At 33.9% G+C, this 18,723-nt stretch overlaps 1 protein-coding gene across 3 annotated transcripts; it reads left to right on the top strand.

Annotated features, from left to right (window-relative positions):
* Window positions 1–1,780: 1,780 nt before the first annotated feature.
* LOC108904012 (phosphatidylinositol 3,4,5-trisphosphate 3-phosphatase and dual-specificity protein phosphatase PTEN) lies at window positions 1,781–18,146 on the top strand. 3 transcript variants are annotated; one of them, XM_018706380.1, is made up of 5 exons: window positions 1,781–2,254; window positions 3,253–3,474; window positions 6,490–7,424; window positions 11,788–11,932; window positions 15,157–16,812. In XM_018706380.1, the coding sequence occupies exons 1-5, from the start codon at window positions 2,209–2,211 to the stop codon at window positions 15,276–15,278; spliced, it is 1,470 nt and encodes a 489-aa protein (XP_018561896.1). In that variant the 5' UTR covers window positions 1,781–2,208; the 3' UTR covers window positions 15,279–16,812. The 3 variants fall into 3 exon arrangements, with proteins under 3 accessions (XP_018561896.1, XP_018561897.1, XP_018561895.1); XM_018706381.2 differs by lacking the exons at window positions 1,781–2,254; window positions 15,157–16,812 and adding exons at window positions 2,600–2,676; window positions 17,384–18,146; XM_018706379.1 differs by lacking the exon at window positions 1,781–2,254 and adding an exon at window positions 2,600–2,676.
* The last annotated feature ends 577 nt before the right edge of the window (window positions 18,147–18,723 follow it).

The raw sequence follows: 18,723 nt of genomic DNA, 5'->3' as shown, positions 1-18,723 counted from the left end.
CCTTGCTACGCCACTGTACGTTTATATTATAAACTATGTTCTTAATTATTTTTATTTACAATTATTGATCATGACTGCATACCTTAAAAAATATTTGATTTTCGTGTAATAGCAATAGTTTTTTAAACATTTTTTATATTTCAAAAACATGAACTAAATTGATATCGCATATCCAAAAAAGTTACAATATCTCGTAAACGAGGCCCCTAATAAAAATCTTACAAAACTGAAAAAAAATAGAATAAAACGCCGCTTTATCTAAAAAAATATTCTGAAAGCATAGACGTACTCAAAAAAAATAGGGGGTCCATGGGTACTACAACCCCCCTCCCCTCCGTTCGCGCTTTGATATTTTAAACCAAAATTACACAAAAAGTGTAAAGATCAAAATATGTGCTAAATTTCAAATAAATATATCTACAATCGCCGTAGTTATCAATAAAAATCATTTTTTAAATTTTAATTTTGACACCCTGTATTTTGAAAATGGGGCTCCAAAATGAAAAGTGGCATAAAAGTCCCATTCTTTTAGTCCAAATAAGAATATATGGTTAACAGCTTGACCTACTAATTTGTAACACCCTGTATAATTAAATAAAGATGAATCCTATTTAAGTAGGTACATACTTATTTTATTTAAAACTAATCGTGACAATGATCATGACGAGTAATAACATTTTACGTGCATTTTTGCAAGCAGTATATCCACGCGTAGTTCAATTATTCAACAGATAATCCAATATCCAATTGTCGCAATAACTTACTCATCCCCCTTATAGTGATAAATATTACGTACAAATATATTTAATTAAATTTTTAATCATATCGTGCGACTGTTATAAATATCAATTCTCTAAAAAAAAAATACGAATTCATGAACTGTCCTGGAGTGTATTATAAACGATCCTTATATTTTTAAAATGAGAAATAAACAAACAAATTAAATATCTTTAAATTTTAATCCATAAAGAATTAAAGATAAATTAAATACCTATATATTAAGTTACAAATATGCGCCCGACTCCTGAAACTTGCTAATTCGTTAGAACTGTAAATGGTTTAATTATAAAGGCAATATAAGCCCGTCAATATTTTTTAAATTATATAAAATATCGAAGTGTAATCGTGGCCCCGAAAATATTCCGCCGCCGCCACTGTACAAACTCTTAAATATTACACCGCTTTTCCTTGTTGCCATGTAGTCTATCTGCGTGAAATTCTATCTTTAACTTTCCACAGATAACGATAAGTATTCATCTAATCAGAATGTATATAACTTTAATACCTACGTGAATTTATACATATAGACACACTCGCGTGGCGTTAGATATTATCCTTTTATCCTAGCCGGGTGTGCATACACCTAGCTGTATCAAATTAGCAAATATTTACCGAAATTCCGCAGTCCATCATATTCCATAATAATTCGTACGAAAATACGATTAATTCTCGGAACTATGAGATCCCTTGCAAATTCTCGGAATGAGCGATAATAGGATAGGAAGTGACAGTAGAGTTGCATCATAGTATCATCACTTTAATTAAGATCCGAACTGGCGTCTACATTTTTATGATCTTGGATATCCACCGTATTTTAAATAGACCGTGACGTCACTGTAATAAGAAAAATGTGAGTTATATGTATTCCGATTTTAGAATCTCCCAAGGTTTGCGGTTTTTTCAGTCCGACAAAAAAACCGAGAATTACGAAATTCGCGGTTGTTTCAATCTGACATCTGCCGGTTACTTTTCGAACTGTAGTGTTGTCTGCCTGTTCGCTCGCGATGTTCTGTGTGAGGTGAGTTCTCTTTACTCGTCTAAAAAGACAAAGACTTGACAGTGCTAGAATTTTTTTAAGGCCTTTATGGAAACTCTCAGTATCCGTATAAATATGAAATTAATAACTCACAGTGTCTCCGAGTTCTGAGTGCGAGCCCTCACAACGCATGTGTTATTAAAAATTGTGGATTGTGTTATCGCACCTATGAGCCATTTATATATCCGTATATATAATTCATTTGTGCCAATACGGTGTAATTTATCATATCTGCATTCTCGTGTTTTAATAATTTAAAAAGTAATCTGTGATTTTATTTTCCGTACTAGGAACCAGTGGTGTGCAATTTTTTCAATGTTGCCAACGTTGTTATTCCATCAACTAATATTTATAAACTTATTTAAACAATTTGACCAAATTAAAGGTTTTTTATGGGTCTCTGTTTCAGCTGCAGCAGGTCTAGGGATAAATTTAAAGGTAATGTATTCCTCACAAATCAGCTATTATCAGGGGACAAGTGGGGGCACGACTCTAAGATTATTTAATACTTGAACATTTCACAGTTTAAAAATAAGTCCCAAATCTTATAAGAACATCCTTATCGCCAATTAGAATCGAATTATCTAAGGTTAAGATTTGTAGAGATATCCTAAATATATCCTATAAAAAGAATCCTTATCTCGCTTTAATCGCAATATTAATACAAACTCTCTCCAGATAAAACTTATCTGAATTGTCGTGTAATTGGGCCATCACTATAAAAACCATAAAATATGCTTTTATTCTTTTAGTCGACTAAGTTTTGCTCAAGTGTGAGGTTACTCTGTTTAAAATGAGAGGTAATTTTACTTTTTTATGCAGAAACTATTGGACGCAATGGCAGAAAGAATCCAAGTTCTGTAAGTAGTAGTAATAGTAAATATTAATCATATTATATCTGTTTGATTCACAATGAATTGTGTGAACTCCCAAATTCGACATGCAATTAGATTGCATCAAAAGATTACTTTATTGCAGTACAAATTTTTAATTACACATTTATTAGCTGATATAACGAAACAGTATGGACATTTTGTTGGTGGAATAAATTATATTGTACAATATTTGATTAAAGCTCGAGTAAAATCCACTTCTCAGTTCTCCTTTGAGACTGCTTAAAAAAATGTTCCTTTAAATTAAATAGATTGCTGTATCATATTAAAAGGAATTTTTGTATGTTTCACAAACATGTAATAAAGTACTTTGCAATTACACACGTTTATACAAGTTTTTTTAATTCTCCACGGACTGGCTAATGATTAAAGTTATGAGATATTGGGGTTACGAGGTCAGAAATTCAAAAGAGAACAAGAAATTGGACGTTCGCGTTGCAGATAGTGTATTCTGAACGAACGTCAATTATAGTAAATGTGCTATCTGTCACGTCTCCCTCTGCACAAAAAAAATGGGAATTTTTCATATCTCTTCCTTTTCAGCTAAAAGCACTAAGATATGCCAGATACACTCGGCCGTATCGCCAGTCTACTTACCTCACGAGACACCTTGTTCCAGCCACGTGAACAGACTGAGCGCCCCCTATGTAGAGGATAGGATGGCCACATCCTTTTCAAATATGAATCTCACAAACCCTATCAAAGGGCTTGTCAGTAAAAGAAGATACAGGTACAAGAAGGATGGGTTCAATTTAGATCTAACTTGTATCCTTTTATAAAAAGTGTTTCTATCTTTCTTTACTCTACGATACTCTATCCAAAGTTGCTTTGTTTAACAGCGAGGGGTGTCAAAGTTAAAAAGATTTTAGGTTAGGTTTTGTCAAAACTAAAATGTTTTGTTCAAATTAAATAAATTTACATACAGGGTGGTTTCACCTTAAATGCAGAAGCTGCAGAAATAGATTCATTACCAAAACGTATGTAGAGTTTGCTGTATAAACTTTTTTCCTGGGAGTCGCGGTATTTGAGATACAGGGTGTTTAGAATTTACAAAAATATATATTTTCTGTCATATCTTCATAATGATGGAATTGAATGAAATTTGCTACTGCGTATTCACATAATTAGGCCTTTTATTTTTTAATTTTTGCCGGTGGATATTAGACGTATATGACAATGATCAGTTGTTCCTTTCTTAGACAGATGAAGCTAAATTTGTGCATACTGGAGTAATTAACTTCCATAATTTCCACGGTCAAGCACAAATGAAAATTAAAGCACGTCACGAGCTTGAAATAGACCCATATTTTGCACTTGGCCCATAACACTTATTTGGAAAACAAATAAACATAGCGACCCAAATAAAACGACAATGAGGGTGTTGTGTAATAGTTTTTTCATAATTAATTTTTTATTGTTTAAATTTAAAGTAAAAAACTGTGCAAAAAATCGCCATATTTGCACATTTTTTACTTAAAACTAAAGGCTCAAATCAAAAATTGCTTACACGAGGGAAGTGGGTCTATCTTTTAGCTTTGCAATGATACCAAAATTATATCAATTTGTCGTTCAAAAAAATATTCGGCTCATTTTATTTGACAGTGGAGTGTGTTGATCCAACATATTCGAAATAATCTACTAAATTAAAATATTTTGGAAACACAAATTTTATATGGGACAGTGACTGTAGTGTTACATAAAACCAAAAATAAAAAGAGGAGCATTAAAAAATGTAATTAACTGATGTCCGCGGAGTGTCAGTCATTCAATTTTGCGTTGCGACAAAAATTGTTTGTACAACTTCAACACCGACGGTACAATAGTTGTATCAATTCGAATACAATTATTGAAGTTAAAATTGTAACTTTAGTGGCTCGTTTAAATCAATCTAAATATTCTAAATACATCCACCGTAAAATCATCGTAGTGGGAGAGCAATATCTCCGCCTCCAGCCGTAACGCCCGTAGTACCATTTCGGTGGTCCATTTTCAATGGGAATTCAGAGTATTTCAGAAACTACTAAAAATATGATAAATCTGACACGACGTTCTCGAGCTTGATTTTCATGGCAAACTCAACTGTCAAATCAGAAATTTGTTTCTGAGTTACAGGGTGTTTCTTGTTATTGTCACATTTTTGAACATGTCTATATCTCAGCTGTTAAATAAGTTAGAGTTAAAGTGGAAACTGCTCAAGACTAATTCTTTGGCGTAGAATTGAATGCTAGTATTAGATTTTTAGTAAATCTTAAGATTTCGGAATTATGAGTAAAAGTAACTATAGCATGTGATATATTGCTGAAAAGCAAGATAAAATCTCCAATTTTTTAGGTCATGACCAGCTACGATTTCCATTTAAAAAAATATAACTTTGGGTCATAACTCTGGAATCTTAAGACCTACTAAAAATCTAATACCGACACTCAATTCTACGCCAAAGAATTAGTCTTGATCAGTTTTCTCTTTAACTGTACCTTATTTAACAGCTGAGATATAGACATATTCAAAACTGTCACGATAACGAGAAACGCCCTGTAACTCAGAAACAAATGAAGATAGCAAATTTCTAATTTCACAATTGAGTTTGCCATGAAAATCGAGCTCGAGAGAAGTCAGATTTATTATATCTTTAGTAGTTTCTGAAATACCCTGAAATCCCAACGAAAATGGACCAGCCTGTACAGAGAATGAACTGTTAATAAACAAGGATAAATTTGAAGAACTTGCAAGTTTATGTACTGTATGATATAATTGTTTTTAAAATTAAGAAACCCAAAATATTTTCAATTTTTTGAATATTTTTATTATTCTTGAATATTCTTCTGAAAATGCCCAATATTTTTCAATTTTTTTTGAAAATGCTCTTAAGTGGTTCGTATTTTTCAATATTTACAAAAGCAGTATGTAAAAAAGTAGTTATTAAAGTGCAGTTATGCTGTTTGGGTAATGTGAAATGGAAGAAAATTTAAAAAAAAATTAAAAAATTCAATTGGATGGCATTTTCAAGTTATTTGGAAAAAAATGTCAAATTTAATGCCCTTTAATGGCTAAACCAAGCAATACTGGATAGAAGTAAAATTTAATGAAATATACCAATTTTGACTAGTTTTATGTACAGGAAATTAAATTTACAAAAAATGCGTAATTTTGCAGTTTCAAACAACAATTGTGTGTGTTTTTTACATCAGTTTGAAGCAGTGGTGTTTCTAAGGGGGCGGTTATTATCATCACATTAAAATAGCAGTTGCAAATAAAAGCAAAACATTTTTATTATTTGTTCTTTTAATCAAAATGAATGCAATACATTTTTTGTTAATTTTTCAAAAAATTGTATTTATATCTCGGTTATACTTAACTTAAACTTTAAATTGATCCTAACATTCTCTTTTTCGAACGTCACAATGTTGTAACTTTAAGGAAAATTAAAATTTTCAGAAAAATAATAAATCGATTATTCAAATCTCTCCGTTGATTATGAAAAAAAATATTTAATAGATATGTGTGCAACCCTTTTTCGAGATCTCTAGGTCGGGAATCCGTAATTTAATTTTTTATTTCACATTTTTTTTTTTTTTCTTTATTTTTGCACCAATGAGAATATAGTCTTCAAACTTCAAGCTTTATTTTTTCGTTAAAAAACTTCTTTCCACGCTTTATTATCAAAATATAACCATTTAATTTTAAGGATTTTTTATATTTCAAAAAAAAGTGAAAAATTGATAATCTCAAGTAAAACCGATTATCAAAAGTTGTGGTCCGTTTTCCTTAACCCCCACTCAGATATCACGGACAACATCATCGCCATGGGCTACCCAGCGTCCAACATCGAGGGCGTCTACCGCAACCACATCGACGACGTGGTGAAGTTCCTCGACAAGAAGCACCTGGACCACTACTACATCTACAACCTGTGCTCGGAACGCAGCTACGACAAATCCAAGTTCCACAACAGGGTGAAGGTGTTCCCCTTCGACGACCACAACCCGCCCAAGATCGACTCCATCCAGCCGTTCTGCAACGACGTGAAGGAGTGGCTGTCGAAGGACGAGCGCAACGTGGCCGCCGTCCACTGCAAGGCGGGCAAGGGCCGTACCGGCACCATGATCTGCTGCTACCTGCTGCACAGCGGGATGTTCCCCAGCGCGGACGAGGCCCTGTGCCACTACGGCAAGACGAGGACGCAGGACAAGAAGGGCGTGACGATACCCAGCCAGGTGCGGTACGTGCGGTACTACGAGAAGTTGGTGCGCGGCAACCTGAACTACACGCCCGTCTCCATGTACATAAAGGAGTTCATCTTTAACCCGGTGCCGAACTTCGTGGGTGGGCAGGGGTGTCTCAGCTTTACGATATCGCACCAGACCTTGCAGCAGGAGGGCGAGAAGCTGACGCAGAAGTGCAAGAAGCTGCGGAAGAACGACGCGTTCGAGGTGAAGAAGGCCGACTCGCCGTTCTCCATCAAGCTGGACTACTGCCTGCCGTTGACGGGCGACATCAAAGTGGAGTTCTATAACAAGTCGATGATGCGGAAAGAGAAACTGTTTCAGTTCTGGTTCAATACGTTTTTCATAACGGACGTTGTGGACGTTAACGGGTACGTGGACAGGAACGGTAGTGGCGAGGACTGCTGTTACGTGCTGTCGTTCGACAAGAACGAGTTGGATATCGTTAATAAGAAGGACAAGCAGAATAAAGTATTTAGTGCCGACTTTAAGGTAAGTCCTTTCTATTTTCTTGTAAATGCTCGGCAACAGCTGTGACAGTTACCCGGCAGGTGGCGCCACCTACTTGTATGGACTAACTAAAGACGACGGAAACTTTTAACATTTTTAGACATATTTACTTTTCACAAATCGTAAAATGAGCACAATTTTAATATTGTTTTTTGGAATTCAGGAATTTTTTGAAAATATATTTGAGAAACACTAAATTTTATTGAAGGTAGACCACAGTCAGTTCGTATTAAAATTTTAATATATTTTTTATAAGATTTCAAATTAACCGTAACTATTTGACTTATCATTTATGTTTTCTTTTTGTGGATAGGTTTTGTACACTTTACATTAAACTTAAAAGGATTTAAATCCGTGGGAAATAAATAAATAAATCTCAGCAAATAAAAAACATACATATTCAGGATGTTTTATCGACATTGCCGGGGTCAACATAGGATTATGAAGCCAAACACGGCTTAATCAAATATTGCTCTATTTCTATATAAAGGATATCGCAGCTTACAGAAAAAATTTGAATTTTGTCGATTTTGAAAATCATTTAACCAATCGAAGTGAAAATTTCACCAGTAATGTCTTTCGAGGGATAATTTAAAAAATGGTATTTGGTGCTCGCCGGTAATGATGTGAATCGCTAATATTTCCAAACGAATAAGGGGGATTTTTCAGTCATGTCTGTATTTTCGCTGATATTCCCTTTAATTTTAAAATTATAACGAGCGTTCAAATAAAAACGTGGTCAAGTTGTTCTGAAAATTTGGACGTAGGGCGTAGCGTATAGCAAATGAACTTAAACGTCATCTGTCAAAGCGCTATATCGCCGCTATCAATTTGAATATTTTCGTTTTAAAAAGCGTTTAAAATGGTGTTTTCTCAAGAACAAAAAGTGTTTATCATAGAGTCCTACTTTAGAAATGGACGCAAGATTGATGGAATATGGAAGTATTCTATTGAGGAATGTTTCATAGAATTTCAAAATCAATTTCCCGACGTTGTTGAGTACAAAATTTTTCAAAGAGCAGTTCAGCGTTGTGTTAATGTTTTTCATGAAACGGGCAGTGTAACAAGAAAAGAAGGAAGCGGCCGACCTAAATAGCGGACTGAAGAATTAAAAGAAAATGTCCAACAAATAATGGAAAATGCGCCAAGAACTTCTGTACATGTTTTATCACAAATGGTGGGAGTATCAGTCGGTACCTGCCACACAGTCTTAAAAAAAGATTTGCGTTTGTTCTCCTATCGTTTAACTTGTCAGCAAGAACTTCATGAAGTTGATTTTCCGCGAAGGGCTGTATTTTGTGAATGGTTTTTAAACAACTACGGTGAACTTCATAATATCAACTTTTTTTCTGAAAAACCTGATAACTTCTTTGTCGAGGGCCCTCTACACGCTCAAAAAATTGGAGTTTGGTGTGCTCTCAATCGAAGGAGGATTTATGGACCTATTTTTTTTAATGGTACTCTTACTGCGCAAAGGTATAGAGAAGAAATTATCGCTCCTTTTGTTAACCAGCTGGAAGAAAACGAAATTACAAACTTTTACTTTCAACAAGATGACGCAAGGGCACATTCGGCAGGCGAGACAATGAATATGTTGAGGGAAGTTTTCCAAAATCGACTAATAAGTCTCAATGCTGAACATGAATTTCCACCGAGGTCATGTGATATTACGTCGTGTGATTTCTTTTTGCGGCCTTACCTTAAAAACACTATTTTTGAACTGCCTATTCCTGATTTAAACCATCTGCAGGCTCGACTTATAGACAAGATTCGTGAAATAAACAATACCCCGAGCATCTTAGAAAATGTCTAATTCTTTGAGGAACAGGTGTGAAAAGTGATTGGAACAAGGAGGGGGACACTTTCAGCAGCTGCTTTAATTTATTGTTATAACAAGGAGGGGGACACTTTCCGCAGCTCCTTTAATTGTTTGTTATCGTTATCACGATTATTCTTTAAAATAAAGTTATATAGTCATTAACGTTATTGAAACTGACAGCTGCTATACAGCTCGTTGAGAAATGAGGTTAAGTTGGTCGCTATAAGCTACTCCCTACGTCCAATGTGTCATCGATCATTGATCAGGGGCAACAAGACAAAAAAACGGCACCGTGAAGGTGCTGAAATTTACCTTTTTAAAAATATTGTATGCGATGTAGTGGGGTGTTTGCACCTTTTCAGATATGAAATAATGTGGCAAAAAACTTGACCAGGGTTCGTAGCGCCGGGAAAACTGGGAATACCGGGAAAGTCAGGGAATTCATTTTTCTTCATAGAAAACAGGGAATAGTCAGGGAATTTTAAAAATATTCATAAAAGTCAGGGAATTTGAAGTTTGCAACTGGAAATTTTGTGAAAGCCGGCGCTGGGTTCTTGAAAGAGAAAACTATTTTTGGTTTTGAAACCTTTATAAGAGCTTCTTAGAGTATAAAAAAGATTATGGAGTCCAATCGAAAAAATATTTAATGCATAAACACCAATTAGTAGGTAAAAATGAACTACAAGTGACCTGGACTTTTTTTATAAGTGGGAAAACCTGGAAAAGTCAGGGAATTCTTTATTACTTTTGACCTGTGAACTCTGTTGACCCATTTGTTTATTTTTGCAAATAATCTTTGTTTAGCTGGCTGGCATGCTGAACTATGCTGACATCTATTAATAGGAAGCTCAACTAAAATCTCATATCACTGTTCCTCTTTTATTTCTAGTAACAAAGGAAGGGAGAGGAGTTACATAAATAAGAAGTTTCCTGTAATAACATGTGTATAGTCTAGTACGACTAAAATTGATAACAGTGGCGTTCGATTTGAACAAAATATTTTAAAATTAAATAAAAAGTAGAGTGATAGTTTTCTACAATCTCATTTGTTAATTAAATTTTGTTTTTGCTCAACGATTCTGAGAAAATATAATGATAAGTGGCTATTTTTTTTAAGAACAGAGTACACTATAGTAGGATCATATTCGATACAAAGTAATAAATCATTGCATGTCAAGGGATCCAGTGCAATACGATTTTAAGGGGTTTAGAAATTGAATAATTTCTTTATGCATTATGGAGGAATTAAGGGATCAATTCACGTCTGACATCCTTGTTCCTACAAAAATTCCTTCATTCTCATAATACATTTTACCTCTGTAGGCGCCACTGTTGTTTACTTGTTTTTTGTACATTTGATGCACCTGGGCGACTACAGTTACTACCAGAATACAATGTGTATGCAGCAGTATTTCAGATTTTACATTCAGTTTCATTTTAAATTTGAAATTGTTCATCTTGCACCTCCTAAAAAAGATGACAAGAGTTTTCTTTGATAAAAGACCGACAACTTTTTGCTTTACTTTGCATTAAATACGATCCTACTATGTAGTTGAAAGTAAAAAACTCGATTATATTCAAAGTAAAAGCGCTATAACAATAAAGATGGATAAAGCTTTGGATAAAATAAAATAAATTTATTTCGTTATAAACATGCTTGGATGTTTATTATTTATATTTCTAACTAGTATATTTTTTAAATTCAAAGTTAAGCAAATTTCCAGTATTACAATTATTACAAAATTGATACTGTTTGTAAGAATATTGCAATAATAAATATAATAATTTTTTTTTCAACTTGATTAAAACATTTCGAATTATCTTGTCTCTAAACTAATTTGCTTCATATTTAAAATATATATTTCCAGTATTTTAGGCAACTAGCGCCATCTATCAGTGAGCATAAAATGAATACTAGTTTCTAAATTTTCTCTTTAAAAACGTACGGACTGAAATTTTCAGCCTGATTCATAAAATGGTCTTTGAAATATCACCAAAACTGTTTTTTTAACTTTTACAACCTATAAATCAAAAAGTCTGTAATTTCCCATGACTCATTCATAACGAAAACCATGTATAAATCAAATCTTTCATTTGATGAACTAAATATGATAACTTGCAAATACTGATTAATTTTTTTTAATCTACAGGGTGTTTATAAACTTGGAAATTGTTTTTTAATGTTAACCGCCTTTTCATATTAAACCATACGACACAAAAAAAATTAAGAAGAATAAATATAATTATACTGACCATAAGTACTTGATGAAAAAAAAAAATACAAACATATTGAGAACTGCCGATGTTGAGAGGGAATGACAAGTCACAGTAAGTGCCAGTGTCTAACAGAAAGTTATCAGCTAGATTACGTATCATTTTTGAGAATACCGTGCCATTTCTTTTATTAGATATTGCGCTGGTCAGAGTATTAGTCCACAGAGTAGTTGCTTCCCGCAAATATCGCCAGTTTAAAATTTCTGATTTACGTTATATGCACAAGTAACGTGGACCGTTGTGTGCTTGCAGTTAACGATGCTCCTCCAGAGAATACCGAGGGACGACTGCTGCCCGTCGACGTACGAGCGGCCGTCGCAGGTGCAGGACACGCCTAGCGAGAGCTCCGCCGACTCCTCGGACGACTACACGAACGAGGAGGACGACTGGGACAGTGGTGAGGGCAATACACTTTTACCCAATATACCCGAATGATGTCTGTCTATTGTGATGTTGTAAACATGCCGGTAGCGATGCCGATCGATGTATCTTTGATATTTTTGCCAATTCCAAATGTATATTTTTTATACTTTAACTTTATCGACGGGGGAGGGAGTGAGTACAATTGTGGAAAATGAGGGGTGCACGGCGGAACGTGGCGTTCGTAAGCGAAGCAGATGTGTTTTTTGCGCGTTTTGCCTCGGAATTGACACACGGTGTGGCCTTGTAAAATTTTTTCGATGCACACCATTCGAATCCGTTTTTTTATAAATAGTAGTCTTGAAGATGTAATCGTTGATTTTTTGGAAAATTGCTTAATGGATTTTTTTTCAATAAAAATATTTGGCTACATAACCTTAAAGGCCATATAACATAACCTTAAATTTATAATGTAGAATATTTTTTGGGTATAAAGTTTTATTGTTACTGTTTTGGTTTAAAAATCTAGGAGACGTTGGAAATACCTGAATATGATGAAAAATTTGCTAATTTGGCACTGCTGGCAAATAATAGAGACAACTTATAAGTTATATTCACAATTTTAAATGGGATCTAAAATTTTTTCAATTTTAGGCTTTTAAGCAGACTATTTTGTACCAGTTTTAATCGGCAGTGTAGATGATTGTCAAATTTTTTACTTTCAACTGTTTCCAGTGCCTCTTAGATTTTCAAACTTGATCGTAAACAAATTTAAAAGTTTGTAGAAAAATATTCAGCTTTATAAATTGATGAAGTTTAAGATTTTTTAGTGATGTTGGTTAAAGTTATGGTTAGATTTTTAGTTAAAAAAATGTTTAAAGTTGTTTTCCTAAGTGTCACTTAAAAAATTGTAGCAAGCCATGAATTACCAAGAAGAAATGCATCTAGAAGGCTATTATATAAAAACAATTAGAATCGTAACGCAAAGAAAGTTTGTGTAACGGTGATTATAAAATATTATTTTTTATTAGTAGTGTGGAATCATTTTTACGTTATTTTGTATACTACATCGCTTTTGGTATTATTTTATACAGGGTGTGATGCAGAATGTCAAAAACGAAATGGTATTTTTCTCTTCCAAATCTATGAATAACTTCTGACATAAAGATTGGCTGAAATCCTCATTTTTTTGAACTACAGAGCGTTGAATGTAACTATCATACCCCACTACGCCACTGGCTTGAGTTGAGGTTCAATTTTTTCACGTTATTCAATTTTAACACCCTGTATATCAAAAATGAGGGAAAATTTTTATAAAAGAATATATTGTTAAATTTGGATTGGACACCGCGTTACACCCCATACAACATTTAATTGAAAGAAATAATTTCTGCGAAAATATAAACGTAGATATGGAATCGCTACTATTACTTGGTGTTAGTTTTTTTTTAAATTAATATTTGTTCATTGATAACTTGCTTATCAGACTTTCTGTGTGCGCATCGCAAACATTTGCTTTGGCTTAAACTTCTAAATTCGAGATAACACGGATCAAGGAATCAACGAGGATTATCCGCTTAATCCTTTTTTTTTTAATCTCCACGAGACGTCCTCTTTAAAACTTATCCGACCCGATTACATTTAATTGTAATTTCTTTTCGCGGTTAATAAAGAGCCAGAAGAGAATTTTTTTGTCTGTGATAAGTGGGCGATCCGGAAAAAGTAAAGTCAAAGGCGTTCGACCTCGTCGTCGTCCACTTGTAGCACCTGATTTGTACATTTTCGCACAAATGTATTTAAATATGTTGAAACTATGAAATTCTATGAATGTTTACAGTATCACGCAGAGTATTTATTTTTAAAATAAGTTTATGTATAGATATACCTACTATTACCTTTTTTTTTATACCCTTCTATGTGCATATTTAAAATATGCGGATGTTTTTAATTTTTTTATGTGACGAATTTTCAGAATTCCTTTTCCATTTCCATAAGTTTGTAGAAAATTTGGCCTTGTAAAATTTTTGTTTTCGCGAGTCGTTTATTTTTTTCGTCTGGCCTCCAAAAAAAATACCAAAATTCAAAAATTAAAAAAATTGTTTTATTATCGGACAAGTTTTTGTTGGGTAATCTTAAGTACAACGCTTTTGGCTTTCTCACTCATCACTCATTCCATTCTGTGTACTGGATTTTTCAAAGTTATTCGCCCGCAGCGTTGGGATATATTTTTCGTTCGAAACAATTATAAAAAAATGTAAATTTACCACCGAATGCTGTCCGAATAATTTTGAAAACATTTACTTACCTCTGTTTAACGTTTAACTTTTGTTCTCTGTGTACAGATTTCTACTAATACAATAACAAACTATTTGCTTTAATGTTTCTCTAATTGTCAACAAGAAAAAAGTTCAGTTCTGTCGATAATTCTCGGTTCATGTCCAAAATTGTCTCCCGGTAACTTTAATTTTTCTATAGGTTTTATTTTATTACGAATTTTTGGTTAAACTCTTAACATTTACCGATTTTTGACTCAAGAAATTATTGTCATTATAGTATTGGTGACATTTTTTTTTATGTCGTACAATAAATTGGCCAATTTATTGGTCAAATATAACGTCATTAACTAAAATAAAAATCATTCACAAAAATAGTAAACCACAAAATTGTAACAGACATAACTTTTGCTGGAATAAAATTAAAATAAGCGTTAAAATGTAACTAAAATTGATAGTGGGGTGAGGTATATAACCTATCAGTTATGTCATCTCTTAAATGTCATTGCTACTCGTTGCCTACTGTCACAAAGCGTTACTTTGTGCCTACTGTCAGAAATCATTACTTTGTGCCTACTGTCAGAAATCATTACTTTGTGCCAACTGTCAGAAATCATTGCTTTATGCCTACTGTCACAAAGCTTCACAAAGCATTAGTTTGTGTCTACTGGTACAAAGCGGTACTTTATGCCTACTGACAAAATGACCTACTAATCTGTAGGTACTATTTAAAATTAGTAGTGTTAAATATAAACTTATTGAGTCAAAAATTAGTAGTAATTTTTTACTAAAAAAACACTCATTTCAACAAGCCTTCTTGAAATCTCAGAGTGAGGAAAGTATTAAGATTTCCACTCTATCAGTATTTCAAAGACGTTTTTACCCCATAGACGCGTTTGAAAGCGAGAGAAAGACAGAACCGAGCATTTTTTCCGTTGTATTCTCAAGTGCATGTGACTAATACACGTTTTGGGGTACTTTAATGCAGTCCTGGACGGCGAACACTTGGATCCACGCGGCGTTGGGTATAGAATCTTGTCGGAATGCGAGCTAGCCTCCCAGTTGACATCGTCTAGTAGCGAACAGCAACCCGAGTTACTGATTGTGTGATTTAGAGAGTGGACGAGTTACTGGGGACGGGGGTCGGTTGCGAAGCGACGTTTTCGTCAATTTGAAAGATGAATTACGCAGGCGGGGGTTAATTATTAGGAATAAATTTTGGAATCGTCATGAATACGTGATTTCGTGAATAAATTGCAAGTTCGACGATAAATTAATGCGGAATTCAGCTTTTAAAGTGCAAAACGTTCGATTCTGGCACCGACTTACCTCGAAATGCGAACTGTTGCCGTATTAGTATGATTTGAAGTTATTACGACAAGCAAAGGCATAGACACGATATGTATCGCTTAATCTGCTGCCTATAGCAAAACGATGGGAAATTTATTGGTCATATTATAATTTGACGGTTTGGCGTACACTTGCGTCAGAGGCGGATTGGCTATGCGGGAACTCGGGAGGTTTCCCGATGGGCCGCGGTCATTTTGAGCCGGTCCGCGCTGTAGAAGGATGTAAAATATTTTTCTTTCAAAAAACGGGCCGCTTGATGAATGTTTCCCGGGCCTGTTTATCTAGCCAGTCCGCCTCTGACTTGCGTAAAAATTAATAAAAACGAACCCGAATTTCCAAGTTGATTTTTCTCCCGAATGTCCAATCGTATTTCTCCTATTTTTTTGAAACACCCTGTATAGTGCGCCTGTAAAAATAGCAATGAATGAATCTTTTCTGAACATTTTTAAATCACGTCATTGTCTCTGTTATTAATTGAGATACACTGTGAAAGCGATTTTTTGTTAAAATTTGAAATTAAAAAAATCTTCAAAATAAAATTCGCGTACATTGAATTGGGGCCCGTTTTTAGTGGCACGTTAATTTCGTTGCCAAATATATTGAAATTGTAACATTCGAACTTTTCGATGTTTCAAATATGACAATTTTTATAAATCGTTCCAGAAACCATCGTTTTGCTACTTGCAGCACCGATATATACTTAATAGTGCTTCAAAACCAGAAACATAAACCGTTTGGTCCGTTCATCGTTAAAATTTTCGTCTCGTACAAATTCGATCAAAATTAAACGAATTATTCTGCAGTTTTAGTAGCGATACATGCTGTTGCAGTTAGGATTACTGTTAAGTATATATCTATCCCTTTTGCACAAGAAACGAAGCGAAATCCGAATCGAACCCTGTCTATGTCTTGCCACCTTCCCAACTGACGTCACCTTATCTGATAGTGATAAAAAAATGCCTACGAACAATATTTTTTATACATAAAAGTAGTATTTTCTCCCCAGCTACAAACGACTCCTTCAGCAGAATAAACAGTACAAAAACTTTTGCCGAGGCCGAAATACTGACCCGACGGTATATTAAAGACCCTCCCGTGCACACTTTCGGCCAAGTTTTATCCGTTGACGAGAACGTTATCTACCTCATGTAAAAAATTTCGTAGAGCGATCAGGCTTTTTCTTTCTCGATTAGACCGGTCTTTGATATACTGCGTCTTCACTATTAAAAATTGTACCATGAGCATCTTGTAGAGTGATGTATTTTCCGTTAAGATTAATAAAGGTTTACTTGAATGTGTCGGATATTTTTCCTTAACAAGCAAAAATTTTTGGGATGAAGGTAATTAACTTTTCAATATACGCTTTTGTTGTTGGACAGCTCTTTTTTTTTGCGTTCACGTTTCATCTGTGTGCATGCCTGTAGCGTTTTTTCTTGATCGGTTCTTCGTTTTACCTAATCGTTGCACTTACATCATTATCTTTCTCACTATCACTCACATTAGATACCTTTTATTTACTAAAAAAAATTATGTAGACCTGAAATTTTGCCATTAGCAGCCGTTAGATTGCTTCGTCTGATAAGATCAGAAGCGGGATATTTTTGGCACCTGTTTCATGAAACTTTAGAGTAGGCTTAAAGTCGAAAATCGAATTTGGATACCTTAGAACTGGGTCATTTGATGTTTGTACAAGGAATTAAACAAAATGGGAGAGGATTTTTAAACATGCTTGGGTAAAATAAAGATTTCATGTGACGTGTGAGAGTCGGTGTGGTTTTTGCTGTTTATTTTTTAAGTTAGCCAGCTTATTGCTTAAATTGTGTTGTTGAATGGGAACTAGATGTAAAACTAACTTATATTTCCAGGGGAATCGACATACCTGTGAAGGGGGCCGCAAACATCTAATGGCATGTCTTCAACAAAAAAAAAATTAAAGATGATGTAAATATTGCATGTAATTCATCTGAAAGTGGTTTTTAATTGTCACATTTTCATGTATCCATGTCCATATTCTCATGTGCTTGCTTTACGTTGTTATTTTTTTTAAGGGAAGTCAAAACTAGTTTTAAACTTGTGTTTTTAGAAAGTACAAATTCTTTTGTTTTTGATCTCAGTTGTTATTTTTTTTGTCTTGCCAATGTTTTATTTGGTTACCAAGATAATATAAGTTTGCCATTTCCTTTTTTTTTTAACTACATTTGTTCGAAGAAAAGAACAAAATGGACAGTCGTTTTAAAAATACGCCACAGTCGAAGCGTGTAGAAATATGATGTAGAAAATTCGCCGTGTGGTTGTAATAAAACAGTTCGTTTCATAGAATAAAAAACGTTTCATCGATAATTTTCAGGTTTCGGATCTCAGAAATGAGTGTTTTTGACGTTTGAACGGGGAACTTTCTACATTAGGTATTTAAACGCCATGTATATACGAACGCCTACATGTGTAAATATGTACGAAATATTGTGTTCATTTTTGTCTCTGTGTTTCAATGTCTTGGTTCAAAATTTAACTGTTTAAAAAGAAAATTTTCCTCTCTTCCTAGAAAAGGCTGTTATATTTAAAATTAAATTTATAGATTTTCATTTTAGATTAGGCCTATTTAATTTTTTAACGAACGGTTTTAGGAAAATTGAAATATTTTAAAAATGTAGTAGGTTGTTTTTATTTTATAATTTTATGTACTTACAATGCCAAATTTTAATAGTAATAGTATTGTCATTAAATATATGTTAATCGTACCATGGTAATTAATTTCTCAGTTATTCTTTACACGAAACCTAAAATTTGGTTGAGCAGACGACAGACCATGCTGTAATTGTTACGGAGATTTTCAAAAACGGTCATTTCCACGATCGCATTGACGGTAGTTCATTTGTACAGTCACCGAATATCGTACAAACGAAAAATGTATGTTTTTCTGTAAAAAGTACAGACTTTTCGATTTCGATCCCAGTGCACCAAAACGAGTTTATTCGAAAAAGATGTAAGTGTAAAATGGCCTTTCGATGAGAGTTTTGCAAGTCTCCTGTCCATAGCTTCGTGTTACGACCAAATATTGTAAAATTTGGTATACCTACTTAATCATGTAATGTGGCTAATGTATATTTAGTTATAAAATGGTTTTAAATATCACCGTTTTTTGGTGGTGAAAAAACGTAAATGTGATAGGTTCTTTAAATAAAATATTATTCGTTTATGACGAATA

The sequence above is a fragment of the Anoplophora glabripennis genome, unplaced genomic scaffold (genome assembly GCF_000390285.2).
Source record: "Anoplophora glabripennis isolate ALB-LARVAE unplaced genomic scaffold, Agla_2.0 scaffold237, whole genome shotgun sequence".
Taxonomy (NCBI): domain Eukaryota; kingdom Metazoa; phylum Arthropoda; class Insecta; order Coleoptera; family Cerambycidae; genus Anoplophora; species Anoplophora glabripennis.
Note: the sequence above shows the minus strand (reverse complement) of the source record. Positions and strands in the feature narration are given on the sequence as shown.

Excerpts from the sequence above, each read along its gene's own strand:
- LOC108904012 (XM_018706379.1), top strand. The coding sequence starts at position 2,610 with ATGAGAGGTAATTTTACTTTTTTATGCAGAAACTATTGGACGCAATGG. Across the intron at positions 2,677-3,252 it reads GCAGAAAGAATCCAAGTTCT|CTAAAAGCACTAAGATATGC; the intron begins GTAAGTAGTAGT and ends CTTCCTTTTCAG. Across the intron at positions 7,425-11,787 it reads TATTTAGTGCCGACTTTAAG|TTAACGATGCTCCTCCAGAG; the intron begins GTAAGTCCTTTC and ends GTGTGCTTGCAG.